Genomic DNA, 19,905 nt, shown 5'->3' with positions numbered 1-19,905 from the left:
TTTGTCAACAAGTGTCCCAAGATCATTACATATGTTATATTGTTACAGTAAGCATGCTCTAGATGGAGGAAAATGTATATCAATGTGCTTAGATAATGAAGTGTTTGATGAAGATTGTGAACTTTTTCTTGACCTTGAGGACATCAATTCTTTGTATCATTTGGAGTCAATTTCAGGAAATTTGATCGTTGCCTACATATGGTAAGTAAGTTTATTTAAGCAATTTCAGCAACTTTTTCATCACATGTTTGCTTCCCAATTTTAGCAACTTATTATGGTTTATTGTTACAATTTCACCAACTTATTATGAGTGATCATTATTTTTTAATCCACATGATTGTTTTGTTAGTAAATTTTATTATTTAGTATCTAAATATTATTTTCTCAATTGCAACTGCATTGCTTTACTTATGCTGGGAAATTACTGCATTGCTTTATGTTTGCTGGGAAATTCTAATATCTAGCAAGACAGAAAATCCCTGATTTGAACTGCAAGAAGTTTACTAATATTGTTGTGTGAACAAGTTTACTCTTGAAAAATTCAACTTCTAGTAATTTTCTCATACCATGTTATTCTCATTAAGTTAATAGTTCATCATTTCTATTGAGAGGTTTACTAATATCAATTGATGTGGTACACTTTACATAAATATAGCTCATTCATTTTCAACCGGCCCTTAATGTTTGCCTTCTGCCATTTGTTCTTCTAGACAGGAAGTACTTTGCTCATATCTTTTTTCTTGTATATTTTTAAGTATCTTAAATGTGCTTGTCCTCAAGAAATAAAAGAATTTGCATGTATACATTTCTGGTATGTTTAATATGCAAGACTGTTCATAGTAAGTTCTCATGTATGGATGTTACTATCATCAGCCATAACTTAGTGTTATGAGTGATCATTATTTTTTCCAACTTATTATGAGTGTTTTGTATCTAAATTTTATTATTTAGTATCTAAATTTTATTATTTAGTATCTAAATATTTTTTTTTCTTTGCAATGATAGGTGTCTGTATAAAAAGATGGTGAAAGATACCAAGACAAAGAAATTCAGATTTATGAATCCTCACAAACTCCCATATCTGGCAAAAACGGCACAAGACAAATCAGTTAAGCTTGAAACCCTGAATCAAAGGGCAACTCTTTTAGCAGATAAGCTGACAAGTGCATCAACAGATCAACTAGTGTTAGTGCCATGTAATGTCGGGTAAGCAAGAAGTAAAACATCACTTTCAATTGCTTCCTTTCGATAATTTATTCAATTTTATGATCTAATCCTATGTATTTGCCTAGTTTCCATTGGAATCTTAGTGTTATTGAACCTTACAAGGATGCTATTTACCTGCTGGATTCCCTAAGTTGCCGCATTCGCGATGATGATTCAAAATACGTAATGGAAATGTGAGTTCAGATTTCTTTTAGTAAATATTTATTATAATAAAAATCTTATTTAACAAATATTCTTAACGTATGAAGGGCCTTAAAATTGTTTAATTCAACCAAGGGAAGGAAAGGTAGGAAAAATGTTAAGTGGGAAGTAGTTAAGGTATGTGTACTTTTGTTTAACATATATTGTAATGTGTATAATTTTCATTAACAATTTGACTCTAATTACTATATATAGGCTCCTCAACAACCGGATGCGAAACAATGTGGTTTTTTTGTGATGCGCTTTATGAGAGAAATTATTGAAGAAGTTGAGACTATTGAGAGAGATTCACTGCAATCAATAGTAACATTATTTAGCTTATCTCAAATTATTTGACATAAACTATTTAAAATTGCAAAGTGATCAGTGTTGATTATTTTTCCATTAACATAAATTGTGTATGCTCACGTTCACAAAAAAGGGTACTCTCGTGAACAAATTGATGAGGTTCGGTCCGAGTTGGCGGAGTGCATACAAGATCATATTTATGAATAGGTATGGAATGATAGTTGCCATAATTCTATTTAGATTTAAGTTCATGGAATGGTGGTTTTTTGGTGGAATCATAGTTAATGCCAATTTTTTGATGCAGTGCATAGTTACCAGATCGACCTTGAGCAGTTGACCCCAAAGAAAAGTTGTCACCGAAGTTTAAAACTTGTGAAAATTTTAGTGAATGATGATGTTTTGTGAATGATGATGTTTTGGAAAAATTGTCACTTAGGTGAAAGGATGTTTTGGATTAATATGCAAGTACAAAGCAATGTATTATATGTTATTACGTAAAGTTCTATCAGTGTAAATTATCTAGTTTCTTTATCTAGCTTTTGTTCCACTATTGGGTTTGTTTTTCTAATAATTACTCGTGCAGCAAAATACTGAGCAAGAAGCTATAGATCTTATAATCAGGTAAAGTAGAAAAAGTTAACTACTTCATTATGCTTTCATCTTAGTATTTGTATATTTGATTTGTCTTCTTTGAACCAGCTTCAAGTCAAAAAGCCAGATCCTCTAGATAGCTGTTAAAAATAAGGTATTATTTGGTTTGTCAGTGATCTTAATATTTGGTAATATTTGGTCTTTGATGCTCACGACAGAGTTCCAACGCTGCATGATTACCTTGTTCAAGCAGATTGCTCGCTGCCTCAGTAGCTCGCATTTTCAGGTTTGTTTCATCATTGATATTCCTTCTTTTTAGTGTTCTATATTAAAAGGAAATACTAACTGTCGATGAGATTGTTATCCTCTTGCTTGAACATGAACCAAAGTATTAGTGTTCAAGCAGATTGTTCTATATTCCTTGCTTGATGTGTTTAAGGCATTCAAAGCTATTGGCCTCATCCGGTGGGTGGCTGTTCAGAAGACTGCTCGTGAGGGGATGCAGTGGGTTTCAATTGGCAATGAGGTGACATAGTAGGTTTCAACCGACAAAGAGGAACACATGAGGTGTTAAAGGCGGCAAGCGGTGGTGCAGTTCATAGGAGCATACCAGTAGTTTTGTTCTTTTTCGTGTGCCAGTTGGCAGATGGAATGAATTTTTTTCCCTGTGCCAACCAGCATGGACAAAATTTAAAACTTCGAGGCTTCTAAAGTTGTTGGTCTCTTCCTGATCAATACTTTTAATCTTCCATCTTAACTAAGGTAATATTTCTTCGCCATTTCGTGTTCTGGTGTTTGGATTGCTATGGATGGAGAAGTTGTGCAATAATTCAGAGTGATGCCACCGTTGGGATTCGAGGTGATAAGTTGCAAATTTCTAGGCTAACCAAAACAATGTGGGTGCTTCTCATGTGGTGTGGTAGGATGTCTTAAAAAGAATAGGACAGTAAGATGAGTAATTTACTTTTTTTGATTGCTTGATCAGATGGCCTTTGGACAAATGCATAACCATAAAAGATGGATAATTCAGAATATTGGTTATTAGGGAGAAAGGTGATAGAGATCTCATTTACGATGAGCCACACAATCTTTTCAAGAAAATAAAGTTCTTATGTGCTTTATATTAACTTGGTTTTTCTCTAATGATTTCTATCTGTTTGTATTGCAGGTTCTAAAATATAGTAAGCATTGTAGAGTCTGTGACAAATGCGTTGATGGCTTTGATCATCATTGCAGGGTGAGGGTTTTCTCCATTCACAACCTTATATGTTTTGTTATCTTGTAGTAATATGCAGTATTCATCTTTCCTAGTAGTGGATCAATAACTGCATAGGAAGAAAAAATTACAAAAGGTTCTTCATCCTCATGGTGTTTGCTCTTCTCTTGGTAAGCACAAATATTTCCTACCATTCCAATAGTTGTATTCATTAATCATGCATAGTGATTGACACTATTTTCTTAGTGTAGATTTATCATCTGTGTGCATCAACTTAGAAGATACTATTTTCTTAGTACGTGAAGGACCTGATACATAGAATGCATTTTATGTCAGGTCCTTTTCATTCTGATTGACTATTGATTGGTCTCCATGCTTTGTGCACCTTGGCCCAGCTTATTCTGCAGTGGGCTGTTGGGATGCTTGTGCTGATACTGTGTTTTGTTGAGAGAAGGAGATTTTCTGCTGAAATTGTTTCAAAGCTGGGTAGTAGCTTTTCCTTGGCACCCTTTATCATTGTGGTGGTGAGTACTCAGAAGAGAAAATGAATGAAAATCACACATCATAATGAGGATTTTTCAAGGTTCTGATACTAATTTGATAATGTCTCTATACTGCAGGCTGTGTGCACTTTATTAGCCATGGTTGCTACTCTTCCAGTTGCACAACTTTTCTTCTTCCATATTCTTTTAATAAAAAAGGTACACTACTTTCATATTTCTACTTGTGACACAGCAAACACTACCAGTTACACAGCTCCTACATTTATATAAAACAAACCTATGTATCCGGTCAAATATCTCTATTTCAAGGAATATATCTTTTATATTTTCAAATTCTTTGCATTCATCCATACACTGAGCATTACTGAAACTTATTATCCAACTGAACTATTACAGCTTGTTATTTAACTGATAGATTTTCCATAGTGGAAAACAAATAGTAGAATTTGAACGATATGGTGTTGTTTATTCATCAATTCTGGAGAAAATTGACACTTTAACTAGCTCATGCTACTCTACATGGATGCGCTTACAGGGAATCAGCACCTATGATTACATTATTGCTTTGAGGAAGCAAGATCAGGAGCAGGAGCAACTTGCTGTTGGTGGGCAGCAAAGTCCGCAAATGTCCCAAGTGAGCTCTTTTACTGGACTAAGCAGCACCAGTTCTTTCAATCAATTCCATCGCGGTGCATGGTGTACTCCGCCAAGATTATTCCTTGAGGATCAGGTATCATACTTTCATTATTTAGAAAGTTATTGTGAATGTAATTTACCATGGTTAAGATTATTTTTGAAAAACCTTTTAATAAGATTTTTTTTACTGTACGAGGCAAATCCATTTAATTAAAAGTTTTTTTTTGGTAAAAAAGCCTAGTTGTAAATCTTTATCAGCACTTCATTCATTTCTCCTTATTCATCATTATCGTATTTTTGAATAAAAATTGAAATAACAAATGTAATCCACTTGCTTATTGTACACTTGGTTCAATGGTTAGCGAACTTAGGTGTGTGCTGTTTGAATTTTGTTTTCATGCATTGACCTCTTTAGATGATTTGTTTCTTGTGAACCTATTTTGAAAGATGCAATATATCTTTTAATATGGGTAGTTAATGTTGTTATAATTAACCCGTTTTTATGGAATTTCGTGAACTAAGAATCTTGTACACTGCATGCGATTTCTTATTCAAGCTCTCGCTGGAAAGCTAACCAAAATCAACTTAGTTGATCATTAGCTATTCATAAATTGAACTGCATTCACATTTCCATTGCCAACTTCTGACTTCTGAGAATTTGATAGTAGGATAATGTCTACAGTTTGTTAATATATATATTTCCATGACGCATGGGTGTTGGAAGGGAATAGAATGTCGTCCTCGATTTTGGGACTGTGAATGTGTCATGTCAAGTTGAACTTTTACCTTGCTTCAGCTCAATTGTGTAAATAATTGTCAATCTCATGGTATAACTTAAGTTAGATTCTATTACAGAAATTCTAGTTCAAAATTAATTCTAGTTCAAAATTAATGTCAATAGCACTCGTTGCTTTTTCACGTTCGTTTAAAAACAATTGAGTAAAATGCAGCAGAATATAAGTTAAGTAAAAACAATTGCTAACATAGTTTATTTTTACTTGGTTCGGAGTCTACAGCTAGCACTCTCGCTTGGTTAATATATATGCTTAGAACTTGTAAAGACAGGTCAAACATTAATATGCTTGGTTAATATATCCATCTACAGCACTCCCGCTTTTTCCTTTAAATATGATTTTCATTTAGCACAGAACTAATGCCAATTTTTTTATTTTGATGCAGTGTTTAAAGAGCTTGAGTAGAAGTTGGCCCTAAAGAAAACTTGTCAGTTACGATATAAACACACTTACGGTATGAATTACATGTATATATAACATTGACATATTATTTAGTACGAGATTTACATGTATGAAAGTTTTCATACAAAATTTCTTGATTGCCTACAACCCCAGGTGTGCTGATGACAAGTTGAAGAAGATGGCTCTAAGAGTGATAGCTGAAAGCCTTTCAGAAGAAGAGATTGCTGGACTTAAAGAAGCAATTCCATGCGATGGACACCAACAACAGGGGTTAGTCAATGATGAGGTTTTGTAAAACTTGTGTGTTTGAAAAATTATTGTCATGAAGTTAAGGATAACTTGTATGATACAAATTTAATTTGTGGATCAATATGTATACATTTTGTTTGTATAATATAAAGTTTTATTTATTTGTTAAATAGTCTTCTTATAAAAATGATTGTGGTTGTGGATATTCAATTATATGTAAATTTTGAGTATTTTTTATAATTTTTGCTATTTAATTAAGAAAAACACTATTTTTTATAAATTTAAAAAGACAACGTTTTTAAGTAATAAAAGACAACGCTTAAAAAATAATGTCTTTGAGACCAACCACAACGCTTTTAAAGCGTTGTCTTTGATATGGGCATTTTTACAACAGCATCTTTAACAACGCTTTTTAAGAACGAATAGACAACGCTTAAAAAGCGTTGTCTTTGTGACCAACCACAACGCTTTTAAAGCGTTGTCTTTGATATGTGCATTTTTACAACAGCATCTATAACAACGCTTTTTAAGAACGAAAAGACAACGCTTAAAAAGCGTTGTCTTTGTGACCAACCACAACTCTTTTAAAGCGTTGTCTTTGATATGACTTTCTACAACACCATCTACAACATCACTTTTTAAGTACATACGACAACGCCAAAAAAGCGTTGTTGTTTAGCTTTTTTCTTGTAGTGGTCGTTTTGTACGAACAGAATTAAATAATGAAAAGTTATGTTATATGTTAACTAACTTGGAAATGATTAGTTCATTTCATGATATGATTAGTTCATATAAATATGATTCGTTCATATTAAATGATTCGTTCATTAGTTGGGATATGTGTAATATAATTGATCAGTGTTGATTAGATTAGAACATACAAATGATGAGTGGAAACAATGTTATCACTTGATTTTGTAAATTAACTCTAATTTACACTGAGTCAATAAATAGTTGCACATATATGAATTACACTGAAATAATAAATAATTTGTTTATTTATGTAGATCATGACAATTAAAAACATCATAGCTGAACTCAATAAGGGTGAGAAATTATATGGGGATAACTACAAAATCTGGTACCTCAAGATACAATATGTTCTTGAGGAACAAGAAGTTCTAGAGGCTGTAAATCAAATCATGGAAGAACCAGCTGATGGTTCTACAGCACAGCACAGACGTGACCTTGATGCCTATAAGGCATGGAAAAGGAAGGACTCCATTGCTAAGGGTATATTGATTAGTTCAATGGTGGATGACCTGGTATTTGAATATGAGCCATTACCATCGGCTCATGCTATCTGGGTATGTAACGGCCACCCTCCTTACTACTACTACTCTGATGACGACCGTTACCTACTACTCGTTCTACTAAACTGAAATTTCTCTTAACTTAAAGAAAATAAACTTGTCATGATATCTGTTGTTGTTTTTTTTTTTTTTTTTTACATGCTATCACTTCTAATTATCTCAGTACTACTCTCAACCAAGCTTAACAATCATGCTAAAATGTATTAACATGTTACCATGACAGTGTTTAGCATTTAACACTTATAGGCATGTATAGATCTGTAAACCAATTCAGTTAACTTGCAAACGAATTCCAGTTAACATGTATAGCCACAAATGTGTAGGCATTTAGAACTTGCAACCTGAATTAGTTAACCCAGCAAACGAATTCCATCATTTGTTCACATTAAGAATTTAAGCAAACTTGCACATGATAAATTTGTAACTACCAGTTAACATTTTGCATGTACTTCTACCAAACATACATCTAACAACCATTAACAGATTAGCATATATGGCTATTACTCATCTTGAGCAAACTCATGGCATATCAGTTTTCACAGAAAGTTACTTTGCAATTAAAAAAAAAACCAAACTTCCAGCAGCAACAGATAACACAAGAGCAGATAAGTATCACGGCCGAAATAGTTCTCAAGCTTAAGCAATACAATTCAGGCTACAATAATATAGGACTTTACAGTTTTAAGCAACATGAAAGGATCTGAATTTTCCAAACTCCACGGCAACAATCTGAAACTCCAGATTTAAGCAATGCACCAAAAGCGAATTTCATATAACTCAAACAATTCATATTGTACTCAACAGAACCAACGTATTTAATCAACTTCAAAACAGTAAAACAGGGAGAGCATAAAAAATCTGAATTTTTTATTAATTCTCCTAGTTATTTAAGAAGAAACCTAAATAATTTAACTTGCAGAAATTTAAAAGCAAGGTCCCCAAATCTTCCATCATCGCCATCCACACACACATCACCAGTGTCTCCTTGTCGCCTTCTTCTATGCCATTTTAGCCTTTCCTTTATTTTTATCCATATCTGCAGTAGGAGGAAAAGTAGCATCTATAAGCTAAAAGCTTAGTGAGTGCTTTCTACTCACAAAATCCGATAAGAAATGCATATACATAAAAGAAAACAGAGAGTACATGCTCCACATGAAAATAGCAATATAGAACTACATCATGCATCTCTAAAGGAAACAACCATTTAACTTGCTAGAATTTGCAACTGAGATAAAAGAAAGAGCTTGTTCTGTTTGTTTCCAAATTAATACTTTTATACTTTAAAATAATATTCAACTTAACTTGGACCCGGCATTGTACCACTTTGCGCACCTTTCTTAATGAGAATTGAGGTAGCTAATCCCAAAACCATTAAGACACTTCTAGACCTTATGTCTAGGGGCAACTTGGAGCCCATCCCTTGGACCTTGTGTCCGGTACATGCCCTTTTTTAAAAATAAAATACTTTTCTTTATATCTTACTTTAAATACTTCTTCTGATAAAATGCCTTGGCATTTCTTTGAGCACTTGATATGCTACTGATCCCAATTCTTAAAAAGATTAGGGATTCTATTAAGACTTTGGTCTCTTTTTTTTTTTAACTTCTAACAGCAATACAGAAAACTAACTACAAGCTCAAAATTTAATCAAGCTATCTCATATTCATTGCTTATTAAAACCAAGCCAAAACTAATAAAACTTGTAAAGGAACATGAGCATTCTGATTAAGGCTTTAATGTAGTTATCAACTAAAAGAATGCTGCTGTTATCATACTTTTAAGCATGCACATTAAGCATATAAGGAACCAAAACCTAGCTCATTGCAAAATATTTCCTTAACTACTCTTTTAACTTCAAACTGTTCTAACATGGTTCTAAACTTAAGGAAATAAATTAAGCCATTAAAAGAAACCAACAGGACTCTCTCAAATAAGGTTGATCTACACCCATTGCATGGCACAAACTCAAATCTGACTTACTCAACCATAAAATGATCCCATAATCCACCTAGCATATTCGGATTTAACAATTATGGCAGCAACCATTATAAACCAACCCGAAACCACAGAAACTATAGTTGGTTCTTCATAGATTAGAGATCAAAAATCTTGTATTAAGCCTTTGTTAAGTCTAATCGAAGAATTCTTTACAGATCAAACTTCACAAAAGGATTTTGTCTAACTTCTTAGAGTACACGGCATTAAAACAGCAACCCTAGCATGCTTCACAGGAAACTCAAACAACCAGAAAACATAAACGAATCGGAACTACTCCTACTGCAGGTGAGAAGCAACTCACATCGGGTTCTTGGACTTACAACCGAAGAGAAGTGTCCTAGGGTTTCGGTAGAGCTTCGTTTCCTCCCGTTTCCTTGTGTTCCCCGAGCTTCCCCTGCCGGAATAGTCACCCACGGGTGGAGATCGGCCGGAAAACACCTCGCCGACGCCGGAGGGAGGAACCCTAGCCTTGGCTGGGGTTTTCGCCCGAGAGAAGAAACGGCGCCGCGTGCGTGAGGAGAAGGGAAATTTTGAGAGAAAATTTTAGGTTTTCCTCTCTTAACTTAACCTCTTTTACAACCTAGGTTATTTTATTAAATACCATACCTTAAATATATTTCTCTCCCTCTTAGGTTAACACAGCCCGCTGGCGCAGCTGGTCAGCTGAGTTTTGCTTGAAGCCACAGGTTTGGGTTTTCCCAACTATAGCTTAAATATATTTCGCTACATACTTGGTTAACAAACCACGCGCAGCTCAGCTGGTCGGGCCGGTTTCGCTTGGGTCAGTCCGACCCGAGGTCGTGGTTTCGAATCTCACCTTCTACATTTTTGGTCAAAACTTCTTTCTTTTGTAACCCTACTAAACGACCTCCAAAAATTGCATAAAAATACTCTAAAAATTCCTAAAAATCCCTAGAATATTTTAAAATTATTTTCATACATTTTCAAAGATATTTAGAACTCAAAGTAAGGAGAATTGGCTTGTTACAACTCCCCATACCTTATAAAAAGTTCGTCCTCGAACTTGGAATAGTTCTGGATATTTCTGCCTCATACTGTCCTCTCGTTCCCAAGTGACTTCCTCGTGCTTCTGGTTCTGCCAGATGACCTTCACTAGTGGCACTTCTTTGTTCCTTAGTCTCTTGACTGCTCTATCCACTATCTGTGTAGGTCTACTCTCATAACTAAGATCCTCTTGGATCTGCACTGACTGAGGCTCAATCACTTGGCTAGGGTCATGAAGACACTTCTTTAACATGGAGACATGAAACACATTGTGTACTGCTGACATGTCCAGTGGCAAATCCAGCTTATAAGACACTTTACCAATCCTTTCTGAAATCAGGTACGGTCCTACATAGCGAGGACTTAATTTGCCCTTCTTGCCAAATCTCATCACCTCTTTCATAGGAGCAACCTTGAGAAAGACTGAATCTCCTACTTGGAATTCCAGTGGCCTTCGGCGTGTGTCAGCATAGCTTTTCTGTCTACTCTGGGCAGTCTCAATCCTCTGTCTGATCTTCTGAATAACCTGAGTGGTTTCTTCTATCATATCAGTCTGAATGCCCAGCTCTACTTCCATTTCTCTTCTTTCTCCAGCTTCTTGCCAGCATATAGGTGATCTGCACTTTCTGCCATACAATGCTTCATATGGTGCCATCCTGATGGTGGCTTGGTAGCTGTTGTTGTAGGCAAACTCAGCTAAGCACAGATACTTGCACCAACTGCCTTTAAAATCTAATGCACAAGCCCTAAGCATATCTTCTAGGATCTGATTTACTCGTTCTGTCTGTCCATCAGTCTGAGGATGGAAGGCTGTGCTGAACTTGAGCTTGGTGCCTAGTGCAGTCTGTACACACTCCCAAAAGTGAGAGGTGAAGCGCCCATCTCTATCAGAAATAATAGATTTGGGAACTCCGTGAAGTCTGATCACCTCTTTAACATACAGTTGTGCTAACTGCTCTATAGAGTGAGACACTTTGATGGCTAGAAAATGGGCAGACTTGGTCAATCTATCCACTATTACCCATATTGCATCATATCCATTCGTAGTTCTTGGGAGACCTGTTATGAAGTCCATAGAGATGTCTTCCCACTTCCACTCTGGTATAGAAAGAGGTTGTAGCATCCCTCCTGGTCTCTGGTGTTCTGCTTTGACTCTCTGGCATGTCAGGCAGGTACTGACATATTTAGCCACATCTCTTTTGAGTCCAGACCACCAGAACTTCTGCTTCACGTCTTGGTACATCTTGGTAGAACCAGGATGCATGGAGTATGGTGTACTATGGGCTTCTTCTAAAATTTTCTTTCTCAGCTCTTCATCATTTGGAACACAAAGGCGATTCCCCTGATAAAGAATTCCACTGTCTGATACTCGAAATTCTGAACTTCCTTCTTCTTGTATTCCTTGCTTGATCTTTTGGATATCTGGATCTTCACTTTGCTTTTTCTGTATATCCTCAAGCAGGGTTGACTCTAGGGTCAATGCAGAAAGTTGCCCATAAATAATTTCAAGTCCGAAATCTGACAACTCCTTCTGTAGTGGCAGGGCTAATGATGATAAGGACATCAAGGATGCACTGGACTTTCTGCTTAGTGCATCTGCCACTTTATTAGCTTTACCTGGGTGGTAGAGGATTTCACAGTCATAATCTTTGACCAACTCTAGCCACCTGCGCTGTCTCATGTTTAAGTCCTTCTGAGTGAAGAAGTACTTAAGACTCTGATGGTCTGTGAAGATTCTGCACTGGACTCCATACAAGTAGTGTCGCCAGAGTTTCAGTGCAAAGACTACAGCTGCCAGCTCTAGATCATGAGTAGGATAGTTCTTCTCGTAGTCTTTGAGTTGTCTGGAAGCATAAGCTATAACTTTTCCTTCCTGCATGAGTACAGCTCCTAAGCCCATCTTGGAAGCATCACTGTAGATGTCAAAACTCTTGTCACCCTCTGGAACAGTCAGTATAGGAGCACTGGTCAATCTCCTCTTGAGTTCTTGAAAACTCTGCTCACATTTATCTGACCATTCGAACTTCTTGTCCTTCCTGGTGAGGGCTGTAAGTGGAGAGGCTATCCTGGAAAAGTCCTCCACAAATTTCCTGTAGTACCCAGCTAAACCAAGGAAACTTCTGATCTCCCTGACATTCTTGGGTCTCTTCCAATTGCTGACCGCTTCTACTTTGGCTGGATCTACCTGAATGCCTTCCTTTGAAACAATGTGACCTAGAAATGCCACCTGCTCCAACCAGAACTCGCACTTTGAGAATTTAGCATAGAGCTGCTTTTGCTGAAGGGCCTGCAGGACCATTCTCAAATGCGTGTCATGCTCCTCTGGGGTTCTGGAATAGATTAGAATGTCGTCGATAAACACAATGACAAACTTGTCAAGGTATTCACTGAACACTCTATTCATCAAGTCCATAAAGACTGCAGGTGCATTAGTCACACCAAAAGGCATGACCACGAATTCATAGTGTCCATATCTGGTCCTGAAAGCAGTTCTGGGTATATCACTCTCCTTAACTTTTAACTGATGGTACCCAGAGCGCAGATCTATCTTGGAGAACACTGTTGCCCCTTTCAATTGATCAAATAAATCATCGATCCTGGGTAGTGGATACCTGTTCTTGATGGTCACTTGATTCAGAGCTCTATAATCTATGCACATCCGCATAGATCCATCCTTCTTCTTGACAAACAACACAGGAGCTCCCCATGGTGAGTGACTAGGGCGTATGAAACCCTTGTCAAGTAGCTCCTGAAGTTGCTCTTGTAACTCTTTTAGCTCTGCTGGAGACATGCGATATGGAGCTTTTGAAATTGGACCGGTACCAGGAACCAGTTCAATCTCAAACTCCACTTCTCTATTGGGAGGTAGTCCAGGTAGCTCTTCTGGGAATACCTCTGGATACTCACAGACTACCCGAACTTCCTCCTGCTTAGGTCTTTCTTCTTCTTCTGTACTCACAATGAATGCAAGAAAACCAGCACACCCTTTAGCTAACATCTGGTGAGCTGTGAGAGAAGAGAGGAATTTCTGGGTCTTCCTCCTTGGTACTCCTGTAAATTCAAAGGATGGTTCACCTTCTGGACTAAAGATCACTTTTCTTCTGCGGCAGTCCACTGAAGCACTGTACTTGCTGAGGAAATCCATACCCAAAATGATATCGAAATCCTGCATAGCGAGGACTACCAGATTAACACATAGCTCTCGGTCTGAAATTCTGACTGGTACAGACCGAAGCCACTGACTAGATTCCATGACTTCCCCAGAAGGTAGGGTTGTCAGGAACTTGGAATTCATGCTTTCTGTAGGTACCTGTAATTCTTTGGCAAAAGGTATGGATACAAAAGAATGGGTCGCCCCAGTATCAAATAGTGCAGTAGCTATATGCTGAAAAATAACTACTTGACCTGTTACGACTGTGGAGGCACTAGCAGCTTCCTCTTTGGTAAGGGAGAATACTCTGGCATTGTCAAAGGCTGGAACTGGTGGAGCTTCCAACCTTCCTTGACTGATCTGAGGTCCTTCCAGAGTTGCAGGCATATAATGTAGTTGAGGCTTGGCTCCATATTGTATTGGCTGTGGCTGGGGTGCTTTGAACTTGTTAGGACACTGTTTGGCCATGTGTCCTTCTTGACCACAAGAATAACATCCAGTTTTACCCAAGAGGCAGGCTCCTGGATGCGTTCTCCCACATTTAGGGCAGGGAAGGAGCTTAGTCTGTTTGGTTTCTGGTCCTCCCTTCTGGTTACTTCCTGAATCCCACTGCTTTCTTTTAGTGCCCTTGCCTTTCCAGTTCTGATTATTTGACTGGGGTTTCTGATTTCCCCCAGTCTTGGTCTCCATCTTGATTGGCTTGTGTTGCTCTCTTTGTGCCTTCATGCTGCTCAGGTAGTGCTCAGCTACTAAGGCTCTACTGACCAACTCTTCTCCAGTCAGGGGCTGATGAGTCCCACTGCACACATTAAGTGATATCACAGGCTTCAGCATCCTGAGCATTAGTCTGACTCGCTCCTTCTCTGTACTCACTAGTTCTAGGCAGAGGCGGGCTAGCCTGTTGAATCTCTTAACTGCTTCCTCCACTGTCAGATCCCCCTGTCTGAACTCCATAAACTCCTCGTAGTGCTTGTTGGTGATCTTTTGGCGAAAGAACTCGTCGTAGAACTCTGTCTCAAAATCAATCCATCTCATCTGATTGACTGCCCTCTTGCTTTTGACTCTCTCCCACCACATGCGTGCGTCTCCAGTCAGGCAGAAGGAGGCACACTTGACCTTCTCGACTTCTGGCCAGTCAAGAAGCTCCATGGTGCTCTCCAGTGTTTTGAACCAAGCCTGGGCATCCCAGGGCTCAGTCGTGTCTGAGAAGCTCTCTGGTTTCAGTTTCAGCCACTGAATGAGGTAGGCTTCTTGTCTCTGGGGTGCTGTGACGACTCCTTGGGCAGTTGGTGGAACCTCAGTTACCACTGGAGTCTCTACAGTTACTGTTTGAGGAGTAGGAGGAACTGGTTGTTGATTTGCCATCAGATTGGCAATTACTTGCTGCTGCTCAGCTACTTGTTTCTGAAGTTGGGCAACAACTTCAGAAAGATTGGGCTCAGTTGAGCCTGGCCCCTCTTTCTCTTGAACTTGGTCCTCAGTACGAGCGGTACGGGGACGTCCTCTTCTCGACATCTAGTTAAACAAATAAGAAAATTTGATAATTTCTCTACTCTTTCTAAACATACACATTTATATATTAAGAGAGGAAATAGCTAAAAACTCTTATCTTACTTAATCACTTATAAACAATCAATCCATACTGCAAATAATAATAATAAAGGAAAGCACTAAAGAAAGAACTTAAATACTTTCTTACTTGAAAGCGGCAAGGATGATGCTGATGTGTGTGTGTTGCGGGAAAATGGACCTGCTCTGATACCAACTGTAACGGCCACCCTCCTTACTACTACTACTCTGATGACGACCGTTACCTACTACTCGTTCTACTAAACTGAAATTTCTCTTAACTTAAAGAAAATAAACTTGTCATGATATCTGTTGTTGTTGTTTTTTTTTTTTTTTTACATGCTATCACTTCTAATTATCTCAGTACTACTCTCAACCAAGCTTAACAATCATGCTAAAATGTATTAACATGTTACCATGACAGTGTTTAGCATTTAACACTTATAGGCATGTATAGATCTGTAAACCAATTCAGTTAACTTGCAAACGAATTCCAGTTAACATGTATAGCCACAAATGTGTAGGCATTTAGAACTTGCAACCTGAATTAGTTAACCCAGCAAACGAATTCCATCATTTGTTCACATTAAGAATTTAAGCAAACTTGCACATGATAAATTTGTAACTACCAGTTAACATTTTGCATGTACTTCTACCAAACATACATCTAACAACCATTAACAGATTAGCATATATGGCTATTACTCATCTTGAGCAAACTCATGGCATATCAGTTTTCACAGAAAGTTACTTTGCAATTAAAAAAAAAACCAAACTTCCAGCAGCAACAGATAACACAAGAGCAGATAAGTATCACGGCCGAAATAGTTCTCAAGCTTAAGCAATACAATTCAGGCTACAATAATATAGGACTTTACAGTTTTAAGCAACATGAAAGGATCTGAATTTTCCAAACTCCACGGCAACAATCTGAAACTCCAGATTTAAGCAATGCACCAAAAGCGAATTTCATATAACTCAAACAATTCATATTGTACTCAACAGAACCAACGTATTTAATCAACTTCAAAACAGTAAAACAGGGAGAGCATAAAGAATCTGAATTTTTTATTAATTCTCCTAGTTATTTAAGAAGAAACCTAAATAATTTAACTTGCAGAAATTTAAAAGCAAGGTCTCCAAATCTTCCATCACCGCCATCCACACACACATCACCAGTGTCTCCTTGTCGCCTTCTTCTATGCCATTTTAGCCTTTCCTTTATTTTTATCCATATCTACAGTAGGAGGAAAAGTAGCATCTATAAGCTAAAAGCTTAGTGAGTGCTTTCTACTCACAAAATCCGATAAGAAATGCATATACATAAAAGAAAACAGAGAGTACATGCTCCACATGAAAATAGCAATATAGAACTACATCATGCATCTCTAAAGGAAACAACCATTTAACTTGCTAGAATTTGCAACTGAGATAAAAGAAAGAGCTTGTTCTGTTTGTTTCCAAATTAATACTTTTATACTTTAAAATAATATTCAACTTAACTTGGGCCCGGCATTGTACCACTTTGCGCGCCTTTCTTAATGAGAATTGAGGTAGCTAATCCCAAAACCATTAAGACACTTCTAGACCTTATGTCTAGGGGCAACTTGGAGCCCATCCCTTGGACCTTGTGTCCGGTACATGCCCTTTTTTAAAAATAAAATACTTTTCTTTATATCTTACTTTAAATACTTCTTCTGATTAAATGCCTTGGCATTTCTTTGAGCACTTGATATGCTACTGATCCCAATTCTTAAAAAGATTAGGGATTCTATTAAGACTTTGGTCTCTTTTTTTTTTTAACTTCTAACAGCAATACAGAAAACTAACTACAAGCTCAAAATTTAATCAAGCTATCTCATATTCATTGCTTATTAAAACCAAGCCAAAACTAATAAAACTTGTAAAGGAACATGAGCATTCTGATTAAGGCTTTAATGTAGTTATCAACTAAAAGAATGCTGCTGTTATCATACTTTTAAGCATGCACATTAAGCATATAAGGAACCAAAACCTAGCTCATTGCAAAATATTTCCTTAACTACTCTTTTAACTTCAAACTGTTCTAACATGGTTCTAAACTTAAGGAAATAAATTAAGCCATTAAAAGAAACCAACAGGACTCTCTCAAATAAGGTTGATCTACACCCATTGCATGGCACAAACTCAAATCTGACTTACTCAACCATAAAATGATCCCATAATCCACCTAGCATATTCGGATTTAACAATTATGGCAGCAACCATTATAAACCAACCCGAAACCACAGAAACTATAGTTGGTTCTTCATAGATTAGAGATCAAAAATCTTGTATTAAGCCTTTGTTAAGTCTAATCGAAGAATTCTTTACAGATCAAACTTCACAAAAGGATTTTGTCTAACTTCTTAGAGTACACGGCATTAAAACAGCAACCCTAGCATGCTTCACAGGAAACTCAAACAACCAGAAAATATAAACGAATCGGAACTACTCCTACTGCAGGTGAGAAGCAACTCACATCGGGTTCTTGGACTTACAACCAAAGAGAAGTGTCCTAGGGTTTCGGTAGAGCTTCGTTTCCTCCCGTTTCCTTGTGTTCCCCGAGCTTCCCCTGCCGGAATAGTCACCCACGGGTGGAGATCGGCCGGAAAACACCTCGCCGACGCCGGAGGGAGGAACCCTAGCCTTGGCTGGGGTTTTCGCCCGAGAGAAGAAACGGCGCCGCGTGCGTGAGGAGAAGGGAAATTTTGAGAGAAAATTTTAGGTTTTCCTCTCTTAACTTAACCTCTTTTACAACCTAGGTTATTTTATTAAATACCATACCTTAAATATATTTCTCTCCCTCTTAAGTTAACACAGCCCGCTGGCGCAGCTGGTCAGCTGAGTTTTGCTTGAAGCCACAGGTTTGGGTTTCAAATCCTCAGTCGCGCACTTTTAATTCCAATTTATTTTAAACGTTCCCAACTATAGCTTAAATATATTTCGCTACATACTTGGTTAACAAACCACGCGCAGCTCAGCTGGTCGGGCCGGTTTCGCTTGGGTCAGTCCGACCCGAGGTCGTGGTTTCGAATCTCACCTTCTACATTTTTGGTCAAAACTTCTTTCTTTTGTAACCCTACTAAACGACCTCCAAAAATTGCATAAAAATACTCTAAAAATTCCTAAAAATCCCTAGAATATTTTAAAAGTATTTTTAGATATTTTCAAAGATATTTAGAACTCAAAGTAAGGAGAATTGGGTCGTTACAGGGTAGCCCTTAGAGAGAAGTACAGTGGAGTCAGTCTGAGTAAGCTCCGTCAGCTAACTATTAAGTTTGATAGCTGTAAAAAGCGCTCGAATGTTACCATGGCCCAACATCTCAGGGAGATGGGTAACATGATTCGGGAGCTTAAGACTGCTGGTTATACGTTGACCGATGAACAACAGGTTCAGGCAGTTATCCGTTCCTTTCCTGATTCTTGGGAAACGATGAAACAGAATCTGACCCATAGTGAAAGTATCAAGACTTTCACTGATGTCTCACGTCATGTGGAACTTGAGGCGGAGAGGATTGAATCCGCAAGGATTTCGGGTCAAGCTTTTATAGCTGAAGGTTCTGGTTCCAAGAATAAGAACAAGTGGTTTAAGAAAGGAAAGGGGAAAGGAAAGGAGGCTAATGCTGTTGCTACGAAAAACTTAATCAAGAAGAAAGGAAAGAAACATGGACAAAAACCTAAGAGCATGTTGACTTGCTTCAACTGTGGCAAGAAGGGTCATTTTGCTCGGGATTGTACTGAGCCTAAAAAGATAGATCCATTTTTATCTTCTTTCCACGAGCAATATGTTGCAAGTACAGTGTTGTTAGCTGATTCGTATCCTTTGTGGATTGTAGATTCAGGAGCAACAAACCACGTAGCTCGTGATCGAGCTACATATGTGGAGTACGGTCTGGTACCAGCTGACAATAAATAGATATATGTGGGAAACAATGCAAGAATTGAAGTCAAAGGAATTGACACTTGCAAGCTCAACCTACGTGGTGGAGGCACCTTATTTCTACATGATGTCCTGTACGCTCCTGAGATTCGACGAAATCTGGTTTCCGTTATTTGTCTTCTTGATTTATGTTATAATGTAAATTTTTATAGCCGTTGTGTGAAACTTCGAATTAACTCTGTGTTAATTGGATATGGTTATGTAACAAATGGTTTTATGGTTCTTGATGTAGAACCAAATAATAATAGTTATTTTTTAAACATTGCTCTTACTAGTAATGCTGATGTTGATGATGAAATTTGGCATGCTAGATTGGGACATATAGGACAAGAACGAATGAATAGATTAGTTAAGGAGGGCCTCTTAGGCACTCATGCTAAGATTAACTTGTCTATATGTGAGCATTGTCTTGCTGGAAATACGACTAGGAAACCATTTGGTAAGGCTATTAGGGTTGAATCACCATTGCAATTAATTCATTCGGATATTTGTGGTCCGATGAATATGAAGGCTAGAAATGGGAGTTCTTATTTTATTATATTTATCGATGACTTCACATGTTTTGGTCATGTGTATTTGATTTCTCACAAATCTGAAGTATTGGATTGCTTTATTCGTTACTTGAACGAAGTTGAGAATCAATTGGAACATAAGGCTAAAACCTTGCGCACTGATCGTGGAGGAGAATATTTGTCTGATCAGTTCAAGACAATGTGTAATGAGAAAGAGATTATTAGACAACTAACTATCCCTGAAACTCCACAGCAAAATGGGGTTGCTGAAAGAAGAAATAGGACTCTT

At 37.4% G+C, this 19,905-nt stretch overlaps 1 protein-coding gene across 1 annotated transcript; it reads left to right on the top strand.

The window, feature by feature from the left end:
• Positions 1-3,473: 3,473 nt before the first annotated feature.
• Positions 3,474-5,236, top strand: LOC122026592 (probable protein S-acyltransferase 22). The gene is made up of 6 exons (XM_042585328.1): positions 3,474-3,544; positions 3,622-3,693; positions 3,919-4,047; positions 4,144-4,224; positions 4,562-4,756; positions 5,219-5,236. The coding sequence occupies exons 2-6, from the start codon at positions 3,673-3,675 to the stop codon at positions 5,234-5,236; spliced, it is 444 nt and encodes a 147-aa protein (XP_042441262.1). The 5' UTR covers positions 3,474-3,544; positions 3,622-3,672.
• Positions 5,237-19,905: the final 14,669 nt, after the last annotated feature.

This window comes from Zingiber officinale, chromosome 10A, assembly GCF_018446385.1.
Source record: "Zingiber officinale cultivar Zhangliang chromosome 10A, Zo_v1.1, whole genome shotgun sequence".
Lineage (NCBI taxonomy): Eukaryota > Viridiplantae > Streptophyta > Magnoliopsida > Zingiberales > Zingiberaceae > Zingiber > Zingiber officinale.
Note: the sequence above shows the minus strand (reverse complement) of the source record. Positions and strands in the feature narration are given on the sequence as shown.

What these genes read in the sequence shown, in the direction of transcription:
- LOC122026592 (XM_042585328.1), top strand. Translation starts at nt 3,673, where the DNA reads ATGGTGTTTGCTCTTCTCTTG. An exon ending in TGGTGTTTGCTCTTCTCTTG is followed by an intron (nt 3,694 to 3,918) that starts GTAAGCACAAAT and finishes ACCTTGGCCCAG; the next exon opens with CTTATTCTGCAGTGGGCTGT. An exon ending in ATATTCTTTTAATAAAAAAG is followed by an intron (nt 4,225 to 4,561) that starts GTACACTACTTT and finishes ATGCGCTTACAG; the next exon opens with GGAATCAGCACCTATGATTA.